We start from the raw sequence: 21,544 nt of genomic DNA, 5'->3' as shown, positions 1-21,544 counted from the left end.
TGATGATGTATTATAAATTATATATCAGTTTAAAAAAAATGTATTTAAATATGAAAAATGTTTTGAATTAATTTGTACCTACGTCAGTTATACTTTGGTTATTTCAAGTCTTTTACATATATCCCACATGTGTATTTGTATTAATATTATTACTTCTATATTAAAGTAAAGAAAAATCACATCAAACGACAGATACAATATAAGTAAATGGCATATAAAACGTAATTTAATAATAATCAAACAATATTTTATACGAATATATTTTTTTAAACATTTGTCCAAATGATTATATTTACATGTAACACTTAATGGCATAACATAATATTATTATACTTTTAATCGGCAAACTTTCAGTTTTGCCGCAAACAATGTTCACACGATGGCTAATGTGTTCTCGTGCATACCAGGAAAACCTAATTGAGCTTCTTGCATTATTCTTAACCTCGGTCCCATGGGAACACCGAGCTTATGCATCCTTTCCTCACTCATATATGGCAATTCCACCAAGCCGATTTTCTCTTTCTCGAATGCCGATGCATATTTCTGAAAGGGCCAAAACAACCAATAGTTAGGTGAATATTTTTGCAGGTCAATGGTTATATAAACTTAGTATAACTAAAATAAAATATTTATAATTAAAATTATCGATTATTGTTTTTCAATATAGGTCATTTAAAATAAGCTAATTTGTTACGATTTCTTCAAACAATTATTATAAAATCAATGTATTAAATTTCAGTGGCCGAGATCGTGTTTTATTACCTCATATCCTAATTTTTTGAGAAACAGCCTTAAAAGCGGAGGCTCGTCGCCAAAAAATTTAGTTAGCTTCTTCACTTTATTCGGACTCGAGTTGGTCTGTTCCGGACAGACAGATTGAAGGACTCGAGGAACAGAATGTGAACGTATAGATAACATGTTTGTCTGTGTTCTTAATGCGGAAAGTTCATTTCGAATAACTTCCATTTCTTGAATCATTAGATGTTGAGTCCTCATCTCAGATGACAGGTGTGCGACACTTCTTGCCAGGGTTACTACGTGAGATTCCAAACGTTGGAAACGTTTATTAATACCCTGAAAATGATTTTTTTTATTATTTACTTATTTGTATGATAAGGTTATAATATATAAGTTTGTTAGTGCGGTATATTTTTTATTTTTATTTATTCATAAATACGAGTACGTATAAGAAAAAATAAAATAATTATTATGTTTTATTATTCTATTCATATTATGTAGCATTATTGACTTAATATAATAAAATTCATATTATTATATTTTTGATGTCTTTCAATAAACTTACTTTTATGTCCTTGACAGATTTCTTTCGATCGTCTGTTGACCTTCGATGTCTCTCACGGTAAGGTCTACTACTAACCGATGACGGAATTGAAGACATACTACCATACATTCGTCGTCGGTTAACTCTAGGATCGGATGGTTGATATCTAGGACCACCGCCGGATTTACGAACCCCAAGTAATTTGAGTACCTGTACACGTGGTTTATGGTTTTAATATCAAATAGGGTGGAAAATGAATATTAAATTACTGACCTCTGAATACATAGTTTCCAATCCTTCTAACTGTTTCCGTATAGTGCGTACATCGCTGTTAACAGTTTCGTCGTCACTACTTGCTTCTTCATCAAACATTGAGTCCATATCACCAACACTACTTGCTATAATAATTATATTTTATTTCATTAATCAAATTATTTTTATACTGTCATTATCAAGTTCTTACATTGAAGTATTCTTTTTAAATCTGGTCTCTTAATAGTACTTGTTTGTCTATGTGATTTTTCTTTTGGTGCTCTGTTTGACCAGGGAGTTCTTTGGTTTGAAGCTTGGCCTCGAGATTTTACTGAATACTCAGTTCGGCTAAAAACGATATAATTCCTTATATCAGCCATGAATGAAATTGGGAAATAAATTAATAATAAATCTTACTGTTTATGTATGGGTGTTTGCATATCATCAGATGAACCATCAGGAGATAGTGGTGGTAATGGTGGAGTTACAGAAGATACACTGTCACTTAATGTTGATTGCACACTAACTTTAGATGGATCGAGGATTTGTCGTAATTCGGTATCTACGTAATCCATCCATTCACTTTGACCTTTCTTCCCTATTAAACATTAATTTTTTTGATAAGTTTCAAAGTACTATGCATTTATATATAAGTGGTTTGTATATTTATAACAACTAGCATTTAATAAAACAAAGATCTTTTTTAATATAACTATAATAATATAGTTATTATTATTATTATTATTATTATTATTATGCACCTAGAAGTATTACTTTTTACCTAAATAAATATTTAAAAACATAATACTAATATCATTGCAAAACCAACTGGATATGTAAAGATTGACTTTAAAAATCAAATTAAATTTTCATGGTACATAATATATAATATAGTTTTTTATTTTTTTTTTTTTTTTTTTTTATTAAGAACTTTCAGTATAACTATTATAGTTCATATAGTATAGTTATGCAGGATAAATAAAAATATATTCACTTGCATACCTTGGTTTGTCTGTAATTCGGATGATGATTCAGGACTAGTTGCAGAATTTTGAGCTTTACCACTACTATACACAGTACTACCGCGTCCAGAATCAGATTGTCCTCCACCACCCAATCTGCCATCTGAGCTAGCTCCACTAATTGGACCACTAGCAGCTCTTTGTTCTTCCAATTTATCGACGTCATCCAATGAACTCGGCTGAGATTTGAAATCGTCTCGTTTAGAAATTTTTCGGGCAAGGTACCTGTCACTAGAATATTGCACATTGGTTTGACCGTTCGACTCGACAAGATTATCATTCGACTTTGATCTCGAAAAAGGCACCGGCGTGTCTTGAACTTTAACCGGCAACGGAGTCTTAAAACATTCTTGTGTTTGTGTAGGAACTGGGAGTTTTTTCTTTACGTACAAAGGACTTTGGTTAATTTGTCCATAGTTAGATTGGACTCTGACTTCGTAATTATTTCTGTTGATATCGCTATAACTTACAGGATCTGGTTTTCTCATGTCGATTACTCTATTGGTTTGTATAGTGTGTGGTCTGTCATACGTTCTTGATGGACCGTGATTTATTCTGCATTGGTCTGGTGTTTGATAAACATTTTGATTTGGCACGCTTATGGCTAAATTTTGCATTTGATTATTAACTGCTAAATACACCCCATGCTGAATTAGTTGACTGTGAGGGCTCAGTGCCGGATCGTCTAACTTCGCGGGAGTTGGCATTGGTGCTTCTGCGTTATTCAAGTTTGTCTCTGATACTTGTTCATGTTTAGACTTTGAAAATCGTGTTGTTATCATATCTTTAATGCGAGATGAAAATTTTTTTGTGTTATTTGGGTCTTCAGGTGTAGAATGTGATGGTCCAGCTGTATAAGTGTCAATACGTCTATAAAATAATTTAATAATTTGGAGTTAATATACGAAGCATAATAAAATGTTATTAACAATTTAATCTTACTGTGGAAATCCATTAGAGTCGTCTCTAAATATCGGAGATAATTCTGTTGGAGGGTCCAAAGACTTGATAGGTTCAGCCTGAAAAAATATAATAATAATATTATTCATGAATTGATATTACGAATTTAAATGTCTTACATACCTTATAAACATACTGTTGGTTTATATTGTCCTTTATCATAGCGTAATGGTGTGGTGTATGATATTGATGATTATTTTGAGGAACATTATTCTAAAAAATATAATAATTGCTTAGTTAAAAAGAATTTTAGTTTTTAGTTAATTTCAGTAAACATACTACGTTTGAAGATTGCTCTGACCATGCAATTTGTACATTCGGTGTGTCAGGTGCAACAGATTTTGGTCTTTTTTTGTACTCATTTAAAATAGGTATTTTTAGGTTCTTGTCTACATTACTCAGGACTACTTCCCTTTCAATCTGAAAGAAAAAAAATGCCTGCGTTTAGTTTTAATTCTAATATTTTATAGCGTACAAAAATTTTCTTTTAATTAAAAACAAGATAATATTTTTTTTATATAATAATATACGTAAGACGAAGTATGTCAACCTTGATAATTACTGTAATTTAATTGGTTGTTCTGCTTTAAAAAAATTCTAACGTAACAAATGCGTCAAGACGCATCAAGAACTTATTAACGTTTACTATATTTGTAATGCATTCTTTTTTATTTGACACGTTCTTGGAAATTTTATTTAGAAGTACATCAAACAAACACGGAAACACCGCGCGAATGACCTAAGCACTTTTGTCACTTTTAAATTCCTAAATAGAGTATGCATAATACGTTTAAAACCTATCTTCCTAACACGTAACTTTTTACGAAATTTTACACACGCATATCAATAACAGTATATCTTGGTCACGTCAACGTTCTCATGTCCTAATCTCTCACCAATCATACGCAATGATATTGCACAGCAACTTTCCCCAAACTGCAGCCTGGGAAAAATTCCCACGCATTATGTCCGTGTTCCCATGGCAAAAGAAGAATTGAACCGTTCATGTAAAAATTATGGCATATTGTTTTGCTCACCGGAAATTTACTGGAATGCGTGTGGATCTTGTTGCTAGATCCGGGCAACGGCGTCGACTCGTTGTACAACGGATAAGGAGGCATTCTATACGGCGGTGGCCCAGGCGCTTGTTGATAATTCTGTGGACTCTTTGCCGGTTTTGGTGGAGGCACCGGCTTGGTCAGTCCTGTAACCCCTGTGAACACACATTAATAATACAGGTCGTTATTAGTATCAAATCTGAACTCTGATTTGTCACAATGTGTTTGTGTATTTTGAATTTTGATAATGGAAATAATATTTTATACATGGCGGGTATAAGAGGGTTTCCAGTAAGGGATCGGAAACAGACTTCCTATCCCGACTTAGCCGTTTCACTTGTCGGACCGTAGTCCTACCTGGACCTGGTCGGGCGGCGGCGGCGGACGGGTTGGCGCAAGTGCACATCGCCGGACTGACAAGTGTACGGATCGACTAGTCGGCACATAATGTGTAGCATATGATATCTTATGTCACAGACCACAGGTTTTAACATAATATACAACGGAATAAGTGGCCCGTGCCGCATGTACAAATTTAATAGTGCCGTATTCTTGTTATCACTGTTGCGAGACCGATTTAATTATGCACATCCGTTAAGAAAGGATTCAGCAAAATCCGAGCGAACCCAAGTCATATTGTTTTAAATTTTTTTTTATTTTCATATTATTTCCCAAAAATTATGTGACTTGATGTCTACGCAATAAATTTAAAAAAACTACGAGGAAAAATAACTCCATACAACAGCCGTTTAAATTGGCTCGTTGTTAATTGACTCGGCCTTAAAAAACCACCTGCCTGCGTAGTGATGATCGTTATAAAAACTGTTATTCATACACATTTCTTTCATAGAAAACCGTTGAAAGCGCTGCTGCTTTTTCTCTATTTCTCTCTCTCTCTCTCTCAGCTTAAGAAGTAGAAAAATTATAATTATCATAAAAACGTTTATTAAAAAATCACGTCAGAATACCTACTGTTAATAATAAACAAACCACAAGAGCCAGAGCGTATAGATATGTGTATGAAACGGTGCATGACGGATTTGTCGGAACGAACGTAAGGATTTTTAGCGGAAGTTCATTAGTTCCACACGTTACTATACGCTGCAGTATTATGTATAAGTATACAATATTATGGGAACTCACGCAACCATAAATCCGGAGGAGGGCTTGAATAGAGCTTTCTTGCAGCCCAGTACTATACGCTACATGCGTGCACACCTGTTGAATGTCCCTCATACATTATATTTTTATGCTATAATATTATTATTATTGTTGTTGCTTTGAACGTTAACGGTCTTGTGTTATAATAAACGTTATAATATGCAACTGAACGTATAGGTAATGCACCACTGTAGACTGCAATATTATAATGATGTATAACTACAATAGTATTTGGCTATGATGATGTTAGAGAAAGGAGTAGGATTTCCTCTGCATGTGTGATACGGAATCGATTTTTTATAAATTATAATCTTTACATCGACGATTGACAAGAATACATCAGTCGATGAATGGCGTTAGCGTATAAAATATAACATACCACAAAAACGTATACGTATCATTATAAAACGGTTCTGTACAAATATACATTGCGATCACGTACAACGGCCAGAGTCTATAATGGTATTGTATATTATATAGTACAATAAATTAGACATGCATCGTTGATCGGGACCGCGATGATGTGTCGAAAGTCAAAACGTTCCTATACCCGGCTATTTCTTCTTTATATATATATAATATATATATATACGGAACATAAATGTATTATTATTCATCATCGAATAATTCATACACACTTGTAATACTTCATTTTAGCCCGATCTTTATATTTCTAGTATTTAGTGTTCTATTTCCGTAATGGTTTCATTAACCTTTGTGAAGAAACAAAAATTATTAACAAAATATTGTATTACATTTTAGTAAATACACTATACTGGTACCTATAAATAGTAGCCGCACAGAGCGATTGGTTTAAAATCCAAATAATGGTATTTTTTAATATATGAACTTCTCCTTTAACTTTTAATATCAAGATTCATTAATTGCAAAAAAAACACCTGTTTTAATGTTTAAAAAAAACTGACACCATGTTTCAAACGACGGTGGGGTGATTACGGATTCTCAACGGCTTGAGAAAACCCGCTGGCAGACGTCTAATTGTCTATTGTACACGTAACCCCTCGACTTCCGGAACGATATATTATACATATATAGGTATATATTATTTTTACTTCATAAAGAACAATATAAAATAATAATAAAAAATATAATTCGTGTTACAGGTGTGCCAACCGCCCGGTCAGCCACCTGCAGTTGTGTGTGCATATCTATACATCTTATATTTATATGTTTGATCAAAACAAGGTCTGTTTAACTGTTATTTAACGATTATATATGTATATATGTAATATTATTGTGTATAGATAAACACACACACGTACACATAATATTATATATTATGGTGCATGTTCACGAAAAGGATAAGGTGTGGAGCAGAGTAGGAATTGGTTATTCTGTAGTGGTTTCAAGGTGAGCAAATACCTTAGCAGTCACCACCGCTGTCTCTCATTCGGTTCGCTCGAGGCGTTTCTTCCCCACCGTCATTTTTTATATTTCCATTACCACCACAGAAACACACATATACATATTCATTTTTATTGTAGTTTGATTACACACACGTCCGATATGATAAATCGCATTGTGTACTTGTCGAGAAGTGAAATTCATCAAAACACGTACAATACCGCACCACCGTCGGGCGCCTTTCTCCCGTGTACAACGATGTAGCCATGTAGGTACGATACGAGAGCAGATTGATTTTAAAAAAAAAACCATCTCTTATTGATAGCATTGAATATGAACGGTAACATCGCTTGACTTATCCGTGAACGAAAATTCGTTGTTATTATGATTTAATAACAAGTGTAAATCGGGTTCTCAAAAAGACATGTCATGTACCTATACACATCATGCAACTTACTATGTGCAGTCATTTCCATCCTAACAGTTTTTTCGGTATTATATACATGTACTTGCACAATGTAAGTAGCTGTAGTAGGTACCTGTGATATCTTAACGATCAATTTATTTATGATTTCCATAAAAATAAAATCAATTGGTTAGGTACTTACTGACAAATTATATCTCTAATTACATAGAAGTACCTACACATGTTTTACTTATGCAGGTAACTACAAGAACACACGATTCTCTTTAAGGTTAATCAACTTAAGTTTACATTTTAAAATAATTTACATAAATATTTTGTATAATGAAACATGTATAAAAATGTTTAAAAGCCATACGTGTTTCGTTATATCGTGACCATTTTTTAGATAATAATAGCTGTAGTCTCTAATTAGAAATCTTTTTAAAATTAGTTTCGATTTCCCTTTAATTTAAAACTCATAGGTATCTTCAAATAATAATATCGGTTTGAGTATAGGCCACAAACAGTTTTAAATGGTTTTTGAAATGGCAAAAATAATAAAACTCTATTCTGATCTACAATCAGCTCGGAAAAGTACCGAGAACAATAAACGTTTTTTTATTAACATCATAAACAATTATTATATATTATATGTTTTATACATTTGTGTTGAAATGCATTATATACGTATAACTATATCAACGTGTACCTATATATTATTATAATTTATGTAAAAACCGTACCATACTTATTATACCATAATACATTTTACGGTATTATACAATCACAGAGAATCCTACATTGGAATAGAAGCCACGATATTTCGAGTTATTTATTTACTGTTATAAATGCATCAATTATAATCGTAATTATAATTTGAGGATACGGGAATAAAACAATGAATTGTGAAATAATTTAATTAAAAATAATTTCATTTAACTATTTGCTTTACATATATTATTCTCACATACTTACGATAATGCGGGTTACTTCCAACTTGATTTAAAAGTCAATTGAAAATCACAAGGTTGTAATATTTAAAGACTAGTTTATTCGGTCATATACGTTTAAAATTATTATACAGTCAATACTTAGTAATGTTTGGTATAACTCACAAATTAAATTAGGTATGCATTGAGTTAAACAAACTAAGGTATCTATAATATGAGGAGTCCAATAGATTTTTAAGTGTATTAAATTACATATTAAACATTTTTTTTTGTTCCACAGACGCCAGTCAGTGTTATTATTATGAACATTCTCTTTTTACATTATGATCGACGGTCACGCAACTTTTAAAATATGTTTTTCAAAAAAGAAAATGTTAATTGCTGGTTTAGGGGATAGAGGAACAACATCTGCGTATAGATTCTCATCGTGCTAGCTATCTAATAGCTATAATTACAATCCGGTGGAAAACTTGTACGTTTGATGAGGCTTACAGAAATTGTGCAACAGTCTATATTATACGAAATATTGAGACTTTGGAACAGAGAACAATAACATATAATATGGGAACACAATTAAAAATTGGTAGAATTTCGAAAGCTAGTTGCACGAAGGCGTTTTACTATTTTGGGTATGAGTAAGGAAATATTGTTATTTCTACATGTACGAATATTATTGGGATAAACAATTTTGTTGATGATAAAAATCAAACGAAAGGTGAAAGTTGTAGATTTTAGCGTTGTTACGTGGGTGTATTGAATCATTAAAATTGGTTATATTTACAATTAAGTGCAATTGCAAATTTTGTTTGGCCAAAAAATAAATAACATTAAAATATTAATAGAAAAATCGTTTGGAGTAAAAAACTAATAATCATTAATTATCTAATTAATGATTATTAATTAAAAATTATTACTTTTATTTCTTATATGTATACTAATAATCAATGTTTACATAAATGTGGTTATAAAGTATTGTATTATAATTAATATAGTGAGTAAATCGAAAAAAATTCAATGAAATATTTTTGCTTTTATAAACTTAAAATATTCTGAAAATCAATACCTATGTGGATATTTAACTTACCTATCCTTTATTAAAATGTTTTTACAACTCATACAGATGTATACATAGAATATTGTGAATAAATATTTGTATTTTCAACCTATAGATATTTTTTCCAAAACTGTCGAATAAGTAGAATTTGATAGTAGTTTTTGTATAGATTATTATAATACGTGTACACTCTTCAAATTATATATCAATAGCGACAATAGCAAATAAATATGTAAGCGAAATCAATTTTTCAAATTTGATAAATAATACACAGTATATTTTATACTATTTTATACCAATTTAAATATTGATGTTATAGATATTTAATACGTCTAGTAGAGGAAATCATATTAAATTATTTGCTCCCTAAAATAAACCTAATAACTATTATTTTTTTTATAGAAAAAACGAGGCCTCCACAATGATGGTTATTGGCCAAAAGTTTAAGGTGTTACGTATTAACTATATACAAAATATTATTATGGTATATGAGACAATACAAATATACGTATATACATAATAACATTAACACATAAAATTATAAAAATTACAGTTATTTTTTGAATGCAATAATATTGTTCATTTTTGGTTTTATCACTGGATGGTTTCAATCTTTATATTTTATTATTGTTCAATTTTACTAATATATTATATTAAAAGTTAATTATTTTATTGCATAATAATGAAATAAATAATAATAATAATAATGAAACAAATAGTCTTGTACAATTTTTTTTCATTTTTCAATTATGTTTATATAAATTGTTAATTTTTTAGTAAATTTTAACATTTCAAAATATTTCATTGGATCTAATATAAATAGTTTATCAATCTTTTAATGAGTTATGAATTAAGTAGCACAAATATTTCCACCATTTACAATTCAGTATAAAAATAAAATATATATTTTTGTCAACATACCTTTTTAACAAAATGTATTCAGGATTCTGATACCTTTTAACAACGGAACGAAATAACAAACGACCTATGTCCACGTCATAAAACGAATTGTCCGTTTACTATACATGCAAAGATGACACTGGCCAAGAAAAGGGGTTTCATTTATATTGTCTACGGACAATGTCCTACAGGGTTTTGTGAATCCTGAACACGCGTAAAGAGTGTTTTAAAGATTTATGGTGTGAATAATTGTAAAACCATAGCTCCACACTCAGATACTGTTCAATATTCATCGCTGACGAATGTAGCAGCTAGCAGACGAGAATATTAAACAAGAGCGCATGCTGACAGTTGGCATTGGTCACCAACAAAAGAGCATTGTTCACAAAATAAAACAAATTAATGAGTCAAAAGATTGCATATTTTAATTTAAAAATGCCAACATAAACATTGTAACAATATATAGAATAGCGGTAAATACAAAATGCAGATTATAATATACGGTTTATGTATGTCTTACATATTAAATCGTAAATTCTTAAAAATATATGATTTAAATTATGATATAAAAATTTGAATCTTATATACCTGTTTACGTCATACGGTAGTATACGATGATAAAAACATGTAAATAAAAGTCAACCTTAATATTGAGATAGTATAATAAAAGTAAGTTGCACAACACTAAGAAAATACTGGTTTGCCGCTATAATTTGTGACCAAATCACGTAGCTACCTATACTGTTTTTTATGTGCGATGGAATTCTGTGTAATAATATTTAACGAGAACTGTATCTGGGCATGCAATTCATAACATACGGCATTAACCTGCGAAGAGCTCACTTTATTTGCAGAAACACAGAAGTGTGTACAAAATATATATAATATTATACCTGTATATTTTGATATTATTGGTTATTCTATAGAACGGATATAATGACTGCTGCAGAGATGTGCACACCAGATAACTGGAAACGTTGAACGATTTATACGCATCGGATGTTTATTGCTATATAAAAGGTACACATATTAAATTATTATATGTGTAACTAGAGCCACGTAAGGACAATATAATATTATAAATATACATTAAGCATATAAGATATTAAGAATTAAGCTGATATATCCCTATACGCCCCTAAATAATGTCGGCAGGTCATCGGAAAACATAATCAGACTTGATGGATTTGTTTAATGACCGTAATGATATTTGGTATAGGTTTATGGGTAATATAAATTGTGTGAATATTTATTTAGGTACCTACGCGTGTTTTAAAAATATATTACGTACGACTTACCTTTGTCAATGTGGCTACCCTCCAGTTTTGGATTGATCGGTTATCCAATTCACGAACATAACCACTGGAAAAACTAAACGTTAAATGTCTAGCGCGATCGCGAATCGTTTGCACTAACGATGATATTCTTCGTCCGAATGCAGCACTATAATTATGTAATATTGTTATCCTCTCCGGGCCTAACGATGGTTTCGTTCTATTTTCCGATAATAATAACTATGCGTGAGTCGAAAACGAACGAGACATTTTTTTAAAGTAAAAAAACCAACTAGGAACATCCACCGGGATCTCCAATGATGTGTATGAGCACCGAACTGTCCACCTGTTACACACGGCGGCGGTGGCGCGCAACAACGCTATATTATAGCCGGGGCCGCGTTTCCACTATCGTTGCCGGCAACGACCGTAAAGATACTGACACCACGGCATCGTCTGGCGTGGGGGGACGGACTACTATATAAATAACATATCTATATACGATATACATTACTATATACGACTATATAACATTATATATATAGTAAACCTTACACATATGCGTGTACAACCGTTTTACCTGTTGACCGGCGCGCACATAATATAATACATTACATTATATACATATACGCACACAGGTGTCTGACAACGTAATAATATAATAACAACGACCCTGATCAACGGTTTAGTGTACACCCCTTTTTTTATTATTATCAGATACAACCTGTGGTCATGGGAGAGCGGCCAATTTTATTTTAATAGAATTTTTGTCGTTATTACATATATAGGTAGGTAGGTAATTAATTTGCTTTTTTTTTAACGGACAAATTATTCAAACTCTAATGAAAAGAGTGTTCGTTGTTGATTTTGTTGTTATTGACTTGAAAATTGTGCCAAAAAAATCTTTTTGTTCAATATTCTACACGAACCTAAAGTTAGAAATAGTTTTGCTCGATTCATAATAGCGGAAAAACTGCATCAAGAGTCTCGTATAGTCGTATATATAGTCACCGAGGAACATATTACGTATAATACGGCATACACATATACACTGTATAGGTACACGATTAGTGGACTGGAAACTACTATAAATATTTAAATTATCACACCAAACGTATTATAATGTAACTCGGAACTCTAAAGTAGACAAAAACACTTTAACACTAATATAAATGGAAAAATAGAAAACATCGCACGTTGATACATCGATGTTTCAGGGGAGCATCGGGGGTGTTAGAGAGTAACTTAATCTAAGTTAAAAATGATTGTGGTGAAGTTACTTAATAAATAAAGTTAATTTACTAGATTATTCTTTACTTTAATTTTTAAATATATACTATTTAAAAAAATAAGTCATAATAATATGTATATGTAAATATTGTAAACATATCATATAAATATGATTTTTTGACAGTAGTATTTTTATAATAGCTATCTGGCAAAAACTGTTTTGTTTTTTTTTTAATTAGTAATTTGGGAAATGCACTATTTAAAATAAATAGTAAAATTTGTTAGACAACTATTGTCTTCCTTGGATTTTAATTATTCATTTTATTTAACTTTATTATATTTTTGATTTTCATTACTCAGTCAATGTAAATGACAACATAATTATTAAGCTCTAGTGATATTTCTGAAAATAAAAACTTTAATTGTAATGAAGTTAATTTAACAATGTGTACAGCATAACTAGTCAAAATAATGCTTCAATTTCAAACTTTGGGGGTGGCTTCCCATGGAAAAGTGAATATCCTTGGTGCATTATAGAGGTCAAAAGTAAACATTTTCCAACAGTTTTCAAAAAAATCGAGTAAAACAAAACAAAAGTGACAGAAAAACGGGAATTTTTACGCAAAACCAGTGTTTTTGAACTGCAAATCGATTTTTTAAAAACTTGAAAATAATACAAGGTTCCTTATGAGTTGTTCATATTGAAGCAAAAAAAAAAAAATTAAAAATCGTTAGTCACAATTTTTTTTATAGGCGTTATTTATAGTTCAAATTTTTACGAAATCCGTCGAAAACGCGAAAATTTGCAAGAATTTTGAAGTTGAAAATTACCGTAACGATAACGATTTATCCTCAAACAATTTTAAATATTTGTTATTATTCAAAAAGTATAGGTACTTGAAAATTTTACCAGTTATTAAGATTGGCATTTTCTTTACATGATTTAATTTTCAAAATATTTTGACATTTTTGAGATATTTATAGACAACTGAAATTTTCAAATTTTCTGAAAAAATTTTTTTGAAGTGTTGATAAAATTTTGTTGGCCCAATCAAAATACTAGAAAATTTAATACAAAATTTCTCATAAGTTATTCTTATAGTGATTAAAAATTATAAGAATACATAGGCACAATTTTTTTTATTAGCATTTGAATTTCAAATATTGACAAAAATTCGTCAAAACCATGAATATTTGCAAATTATTTTGTAGTTCAAAATTCATAAAATTGTTTGTATTTATATTTAAGGTTAAAAAATTCAACACTAAGTTTTCCATAAGTTTTGCTTCAAATAGCTATACAGAAAATTTGAAGCGTCATTAGAGGAAAAATGTTTTGAGCGTTTGAGTTTTAAATTTTTATGAAATCGCGTAACGATAACGATTTATCCTCAAACCAGGTATACGTATATTTATGATAATATAAGGTATTATGAATTATGATAACTACATGCAATTTTTTTGGAAAAATTGATTAACCATGCCTTATCCAAAATGCGTCCTAATTTAAAAATAATATATTTGTTTCAAAATAGAATATATGACAATATTTAAATATAATATATCCTAAACTAACAAATCATCTCCGTTCAGAATCGTTTTTCGTATACAATGATACCTATCATTGCATTCAAATTTAACATACCCTAGTCAGAGGTCCACCCCACCCCCTAATGAAGAGCAGAGCGGTACCCACTTACCCGCTTTTTTTTTCATTAGTGGTATTAACGTTTGGGTTTCTTTTCCACCTTTTTACATTTTTTTTTAAATTTGGTTTAATTTGTTTGTTTGGATGTTTCAAATGTTTTACCAAAGGGAGACTGTGTTTTGTCTGAACTGTTTTCTTACGTCAGTGTATAATGACTTTTATTAATCATATTAATGCCAAATTACTTCAATTTAAATAATATAAAATACAAAATAGACTCTTGTTTACCCAAAATTTTAATTTAATATTATATAAAAAACAATTTTTACGATCATTTTTTAAAGTTTCAAACCTTATACTATTAGTGCATTAAATTTAATTTTTAAAGAACATTTTTCTAGTTATTAACTTTTAGGGCATTTAAATCCACGTCCTATTGATACTTAAAGAAATAATGAAATTCATTTAAATATTTAATATTGTACATAGTAAAAAAAAAATGTTAAATGTATAATTTCAATAAACTATTAACAGATATTGAAATACTAATATTGTAATCAAAGTGATGTATATTTTATATTAAGAATGTATAAAATTACATTTAACACGATATTTAATGTGGTTAAGATTATTTCACACTTCAACGCAAACGTAGGTACTTACTCATCTGTTGAACACTCGCACTGTCTAACTGACAACTGTTTAACGAATCCTGTATAATAATGGTGTAGTCATGGTCAATGAGCAGTATAATGTCAAAGGTAAGAATAAACGTTTTATATTTCACTAGGTGTCTAGGTACCTACTTATAATATAATATTACTATGTGAAACTACAGTAGACAATAGGTAGGTAGAATACTATACGTCTATACCTACTTATATGTGTAGGTTATCCATGGTGTATTGGTGTATATAATTTGTTACCTACTAATAAGTATATTAGGATATTTACGTATATCGTTGTATAATAAATAATAATTATTAGTAATATACACATAAGGTTTATTGACGTGTAGGCCCAGAGTGGATCGATGAACTATCAAAGAAATCTCGATCATGAGTCGCGTAAAATATTAAAATGTATACAAAAATAATGTGTCGCAATAATAAACCTACACAATATAAGTACCTTAAATATATTAAGTAACACAATACGGCATTTCAAGCGATCGAACATTGATTGGTTACCTCATGACACAATCTTTTATAATCTTTAAATTTCCCTTCGAGTCTCGACACTATTTTAAGAAAGAAGATTGATTCAACTATACATATATTCGATTTCTTCTTTCATCGTGCAATTTTTCTAGACTTATTAATTGTTTTTACCAACAAAAAAAAACGAAAATACTCAAAAACGTTGAAGATATTTATTTAACAAATTTACGCTCGATCAAAATTCGATGGATAAAATATATTTATGTGTAATATAAATATAGACATATTTTACCCTTTACTCATCGAGGGATCGTGACCATACCGTTAGTGTGAATCGACCTTAAACATTATTATGAAAGGTTCATTTTAAGGGGCCCCCAGTTGTCCCCAAAAGTATCTTTTTTTATACTAATCCCCCCAAAACTACCTAGAGGAAAATGTACCAGTTGCACCCAACCAAAGTTACTAGTTGCCCTCACATGTTAATATATATACGAATACAATATATAGCTCGTAAAATACTAAAAATAGGGAAGGTAAATATACAAATTATAAATAAGATATAAAATTATTTATAAAAATAAAATAAAATATTACAAAATTATAGAGTCAAAATGCATAATAAATAATCTAATTATAATGATAAGTGGCATATTCAATATAATAATTTGTCAATAAAAATAATAGCACAACATTCAAAACATAATAATTTGTCAACAAAAAAAATAGTACAAAATTCAAAAGTATTATGTTTTGTTATAATAATTACTAACCGATTTTACAAAATCTAGCATACTGATATTTTTGTTTTTATATTTACTTATTAAATCTGCGATCCTGGCTTTTTTGTTTAGGTATGTGTGATTTGTAATAGTTTTAATTTCGCTTGAACTGCTTATATAAAATATGTATGTATTTATTTGTACTTCTTTTATAACATTTACGAAAATAAAAATATTTGGATATACTACTAAAGTTCCTCGAAAATGACGAATGAAATGATTCACACGCATTGGTAGTCCTTTTTGAATTAATTGAAATTCAATTATTTAATTCATAGCCCACAGCGAAGGTGGAATAGTCGAACTCGATGAAATATATGTGTCAACTAAAAGTTTAGAAGTGCATCCTACAACTCACGAGATACCCTGCATTCTGAACAACTTTTACACGTTTTCTGCATATCATGTTTGGGTATACTATAATGTTTAAAGACAGGATTTTTAATAAAATGCATATTGCTATATTTTCAACATCATAAACATGCAGTCAATGAGTGTCCACAAATCATTATTTGATTGATTAAATATCAAATAAAATTGTATATTGCATAATTTTGCATATTTTAAAGAAAACCAGTACAAATATTCACCTAACGATCCAAAACAGGTGTTAAGCAAAAAAAAAAAAAAACAGATAATCGGGACGTTTATATAATATCAAATATTTTACGTCTCAAAGAATACACGGATACTAAAAAGTAAAAATAGATTACTAGCACTGCCGTGTTAAGGTGTAATGCTGAAGAAGGCACACACATTTTGCCACCTTATAACTCCCCATCCACCCCCCAAACCCAAAAATTTAAGAAAAATTAGTATACGAATTTTGCCTATGAAATATTTTCAAATTTCGTCGTCGAGGGCAAATGCCCCCTTCGCCCCTCGTTAAACAACGCCACTGGTTACCTCCATAGGTTGGTTGTATGAGTTTTATAATGGAAACGTGACTTTACCTATTTTATCTAATCTTGTTGATAAAATATGTAGCTACATTAGTACATTATTACAACCACTATTTAACCACAGTTAAAGTCCAATAAAATATTTTTTACGATGTATCAATATTAAAAATTAAATTACAATATAACAAATTACATTTTTGTATTGCATATTTGCTATATTGTACATTTTACTTTTTGTTTATGAAAATTTTTTTAAAATTAATAAATAATAATTACTACAAAATTAAATAAAAATGAAATTTTTTTCTTACATATTTTTAATTTTTTTTAGTGCATATTTGTATGCATATTTACAATTTAAAACTCATAAAAATCTGGTGTTTACATCATTTTTTGCGTAAAACATCAGTTAAATTAATAAACTCATTTTAACATTAGAACAACCTGAATGTTCGTTGATTTGTTGTTCCTCTATTTTCTTTATAAAGATAAGAATTCTAGCTCTGAAATACGAGGTTTTACCTTAGTATGCAATAAAGCAATTTCTCGCAATATTTCGCTATATTTATTTATAGTATGTAATACATAGTATGTATATTTCTTGTAGCTAAAATAAACAATAGTACGATAATATATGTCTATATATGTCTAATGTCTATAGTCTATATACGTATATATACCTATATAAAAGAAGAAATAAAACCTTTGTTTTTGCTCCCTTTTACAAATGTGTCTAGAGATAACCTTGCCTATCATCATATACGGCAATTTACGAGTTATACGATACCTACTACTCCTACACTGACAATTGGCAACAGCGGACTATATTTTATAAGATTATGTACGAGCTTTTATAACTTCATCTTAATTTAAACTCCGAACCGTTGTCCACATGGGTATTTGTCATGATGGTCTTGGAAGATCTACTAAGACCGTAGTATTTGTTTTTCTATCATTTAGATAAGTTAATCATCCGTGTTGACAACGATATATTATAATAAACGATTATATTCGGTCAACGTGTTCTAACGATAATGGAAACGCTATCTGTCATTTAGAATTTTTCAACGCGTCTGTAAAAAACCGACCATGATTGTCGCTCAGTTTAGCCGTGTTACTGCCATATAGAAACGTTTTATCGCCGCGAGGCAGTTAATATCAATAATAATAAAAATAATAAAATAATATCTTATTAATAAACAATTATTATAATTTTCCTTTATTTACATTGTGATTTTAACTATTGTCAACTTATCACTGTCTGGTATTCAAGTTGTAATTTACCTACTATTTCGTTTAGTAATAATCGTTCATGTAAACAGAGGCAACTAGATGTAGGTATCTAAAAAAGTGTTTGGTTTTAATATCCAATGGTACGGTGAAAAATTTGATATTATATAAACCTACCTATTTATTATAATAATGATTTATTCTCAACTGTTTTATTATTCAATATTTATTACTTTGCAATGAGTCGAAAATAAAATAAAGATGTGAAAAGGGTGATGTGATGGATGGCGAATTTATTGAAATGTATGATATGATAAAATAATATTTTAAAATGTATTAACACATATCTATATAATAATTTAATTAGTGGCTTGGTGAGGCGCGGTCGTACGCTCAATCTGCGGAAACGCACTGAGCGTACGTACCGGACGCAGTTGCTAGCTCCCGGATGGGTGACCACCACTTATCCTTGCCACACATACACAAACACGTGTTTACAACCCTACCCACTTAAAAACCTACAAACAAACACACAAAAATAACCCCTATCGTACCACCCCACACCCAATGGCCTATGTTGCCGCGGGTTTTCCTTACAAAAAAAAAAAATTTAATTAAATGTTATTCTTAAATGCTGTACATTATTTTTACTCATTAGTCATTACTTAAATATTACCACTTAATGTGATATTTTATGAAAGGACAGAGTATACAGCATTTAAGAATAATTTATTTAACTGAAAATTTACAAATTATTTAGTTAAAAATGTATAACACATTTAACTTTTATAGCTAAGGATTGAAAATTAAAAACAAGATTTTACGTAAGTATAGTTAATTCAGCGGCAAAAAATCTAAAAACTATATAAATAATTATATTTTAAGTTAAAATTTGGATGAAATTATATATTCATTATTTATTAGCCAAGTATAACAATTTTAGTTATATTATTGTAATTTAAAAATATTATTCGTGGGTACTTTAAATTTCTAGAGTATTCTTTATATTCTAATTTTAATAGCTAATGTCGTTATAATGACTTATATTAATACTTTATAGTATATTGTATGTGTATTCTATATAGAAATACTACGAATTACCGAGTGAGCAGATTCATAATAATTAAGCGATGAATCTGGTTTGATTAATTTGGAATTTATTTTATAGGTACCAACATTTTTTTGAAATAATATCAATATAGTTAATGTATTAAAAAATATCCTAGACTATAACAAACCGTCTCCGCGCAGAATAGTTTTTCGTATACAATGATATTACCTATATCATTGAATTCAAATTTAATACCATCCATTATACAGTAACCCATAGAGTAAAGAATACAAAAACAAATTAATCCATAATTATTGTATTCAAGTTTTTAGATTGATTTCTATTGGCTTATTTAAAGTCATAATAAATTAATAAGTTCATAAAAAATATTTGTTATGTGTGATACATTACAGGGGCGTCATTTGGGGGGTGGCAGGGTGTGCGGTTGCACCCCTTACTTTTAGAATGTTACAATTGGCCTGCGCCTTGCTGAAGCCTAAAATAATGCACGAGCCACGAATGCACAATTATTTATATGATTAAAATCAATTTGTAATAACCGGTCTATAGTGTATGGAAATAATTTAATGCAGGATAATATACGTATGTATATCTATTTTTTTATGGCCTGGTGAAATTTAATGCTAAGCATACGCCTTATAATTATATCAATCCTCAAACATTTAGATCTTCACGTACTAAAATTGTTTTTATACTTTTGCATTTTTAATTATAACTAAATGGTGAATTTATTTAATCATATAGGTAACAAAAATAATGCAAGTACAAAAAAAAAAAATGACTGGTAGATGCCACTTACAAAACCACAATATTGGAAGATATCGTCCAAGACCGTGGACATAACCATAGACGAGAGCTTACAGGGAATATCCACTCTTCCTAAGTGTCTATCCACGCCTGCAAGTCAAATATAGGTACTTACTGAACAAATAACATTTCCCCATTTGTCAACAATATCCTTTTTTCTAATAATTAGATCATCCCGAAAATGTTTTTCACATATCACCTCATTAGGGCTAAAATAATCTATCCCTAAAGATTGTAGCGATTTCTGCTTTAATTGTTTATCTTTAGGGATAGTAAAAACTGACAGTTTCTCCGAGATGTTACAATGAAAGTAACAAACGTTATCCGGCATTTTCAAATTACAATACTAACTACTAACTTCTATTATGCTAAATACAAATAAAAAAACGTAAATCGAACATCTAGGTTTATAGTTGCCACTAGACAATAGACGGCATTAGTACATTATGCAGTTTGCATTGTTTGTATCAAACTATCAAACTATGTTAGGATTATCGATTATTAATATAAATCGATATAACGCAAATAAAATAATACTATTATATATATATATATATATAATATAATAAAGTATAAACCAATCTCAATATTATAAGATGTTTGAATAAAATATAAACCAATCTCAATAATTAGATGTTTGAATTAATTTTTGGCGGGCCGTTCAGTAAACAACGGTTCCTTAATTTCCTAACCTCAAATTAAGTCTAACCGGCAGCGCTTTTGCGGCAACTTGGGAAATGTTTTTGCCTCATTAAGCGGAAATATTAGGCGGGAGGGTAGGAAGTATTGTCCGACCTTATCTTCTAAGACCGTACTTATAATATATCTGTAATCGTAGTTATCACGAATCACGATGTAATTATGGAATTTAATCTAATCTGTGGTTGTGACGGTCACATCACAATCACCATAATGGTGACAATGATTGTCCACGACTGTAGTACTACTACTAGAGGTTAAGTACATCTCAAAGCCGCAGTCATGACAAAGAATATTTTATTATTTTGTCATGACTTCAGTCGTGTTGAA

At 29.9% G+C, this 21,544-nt stretch overlaps 1 protein-coding gene across 3 annotated transcripts; it reads right to left on the bottom strand.

The window, feature by feature from the left end:
* Positions 1–204: 204 nt before the first annotated feature.
* LOC107162784 (uncharacterized) lies at positions 205–12,120 on the bottom strand. 3 transcript variants are annotated; one of them, XM_015509816.2, is made up of 12 exons: positions 11,709–12,120; positions 4,554–4,729; positions 3,796–3,936; positions 3,640–3,729; positions 3,499–3,575; positions 2,537–3,426; positions 1,952–2,132; positions 1,746–1,882; positions 1,556–1,680; positions 1,304–1,492; positions 763–1,074; positions 205–543 (listed from the first exon to the last, which is right to left on the bottom strand). In XM_015509816.2, the coding sequence occupies exons 2-12, from the start codon at positions 4,635–4,637 to the stop codon at positions 373–375; spliced, it is 2,397 nt and encodes a 798-aa protein (XP_015365302.2). In that variant the 5' UTR covers positions 4,638–4,729; positions 11,709–12,120; the 3' UTR covers positions 205–372. The 3 variants fall into 3 exon arrangements, with proteins under 3 accessions (XP_015365302.2, XP_089077067.1, XP_015365301.2); XM_089220941.1 differs by lacking the exon at positions 11,709–12,120 and adding an exon at positions 10,432–10,559; XM_015509815.2 differs by lacking the exon at positions 11,709–12,120 and adding an exon at positions 4,842–4,995.
* Positions 12,121–21,544: the final 9,424 nt, after the last annotated feature.

This window comes from Diuraphis noxia, unplaced genomic scaffold (genome assembly GCF_037042655.1).
Source record: "Diuraphis noxia isolate RWA-SAM2 unplaced genomic scaffold, SU_Dnox_SAM2 contig0002, whole genome shotgun sequence".
In the NCBI taxonomy this organism is placed as follows: Eukaryota; Metazoa; Arthropoda; class Insecta; order Hemiptera; family Aphididae; genus Diuraphis; species Diuraphis noxia.
The sequence above is the reverse complement of the archived record's forward strand: the minus strand, read 5'-3'. Positions and strand labels throughout refer to the sequence as shown.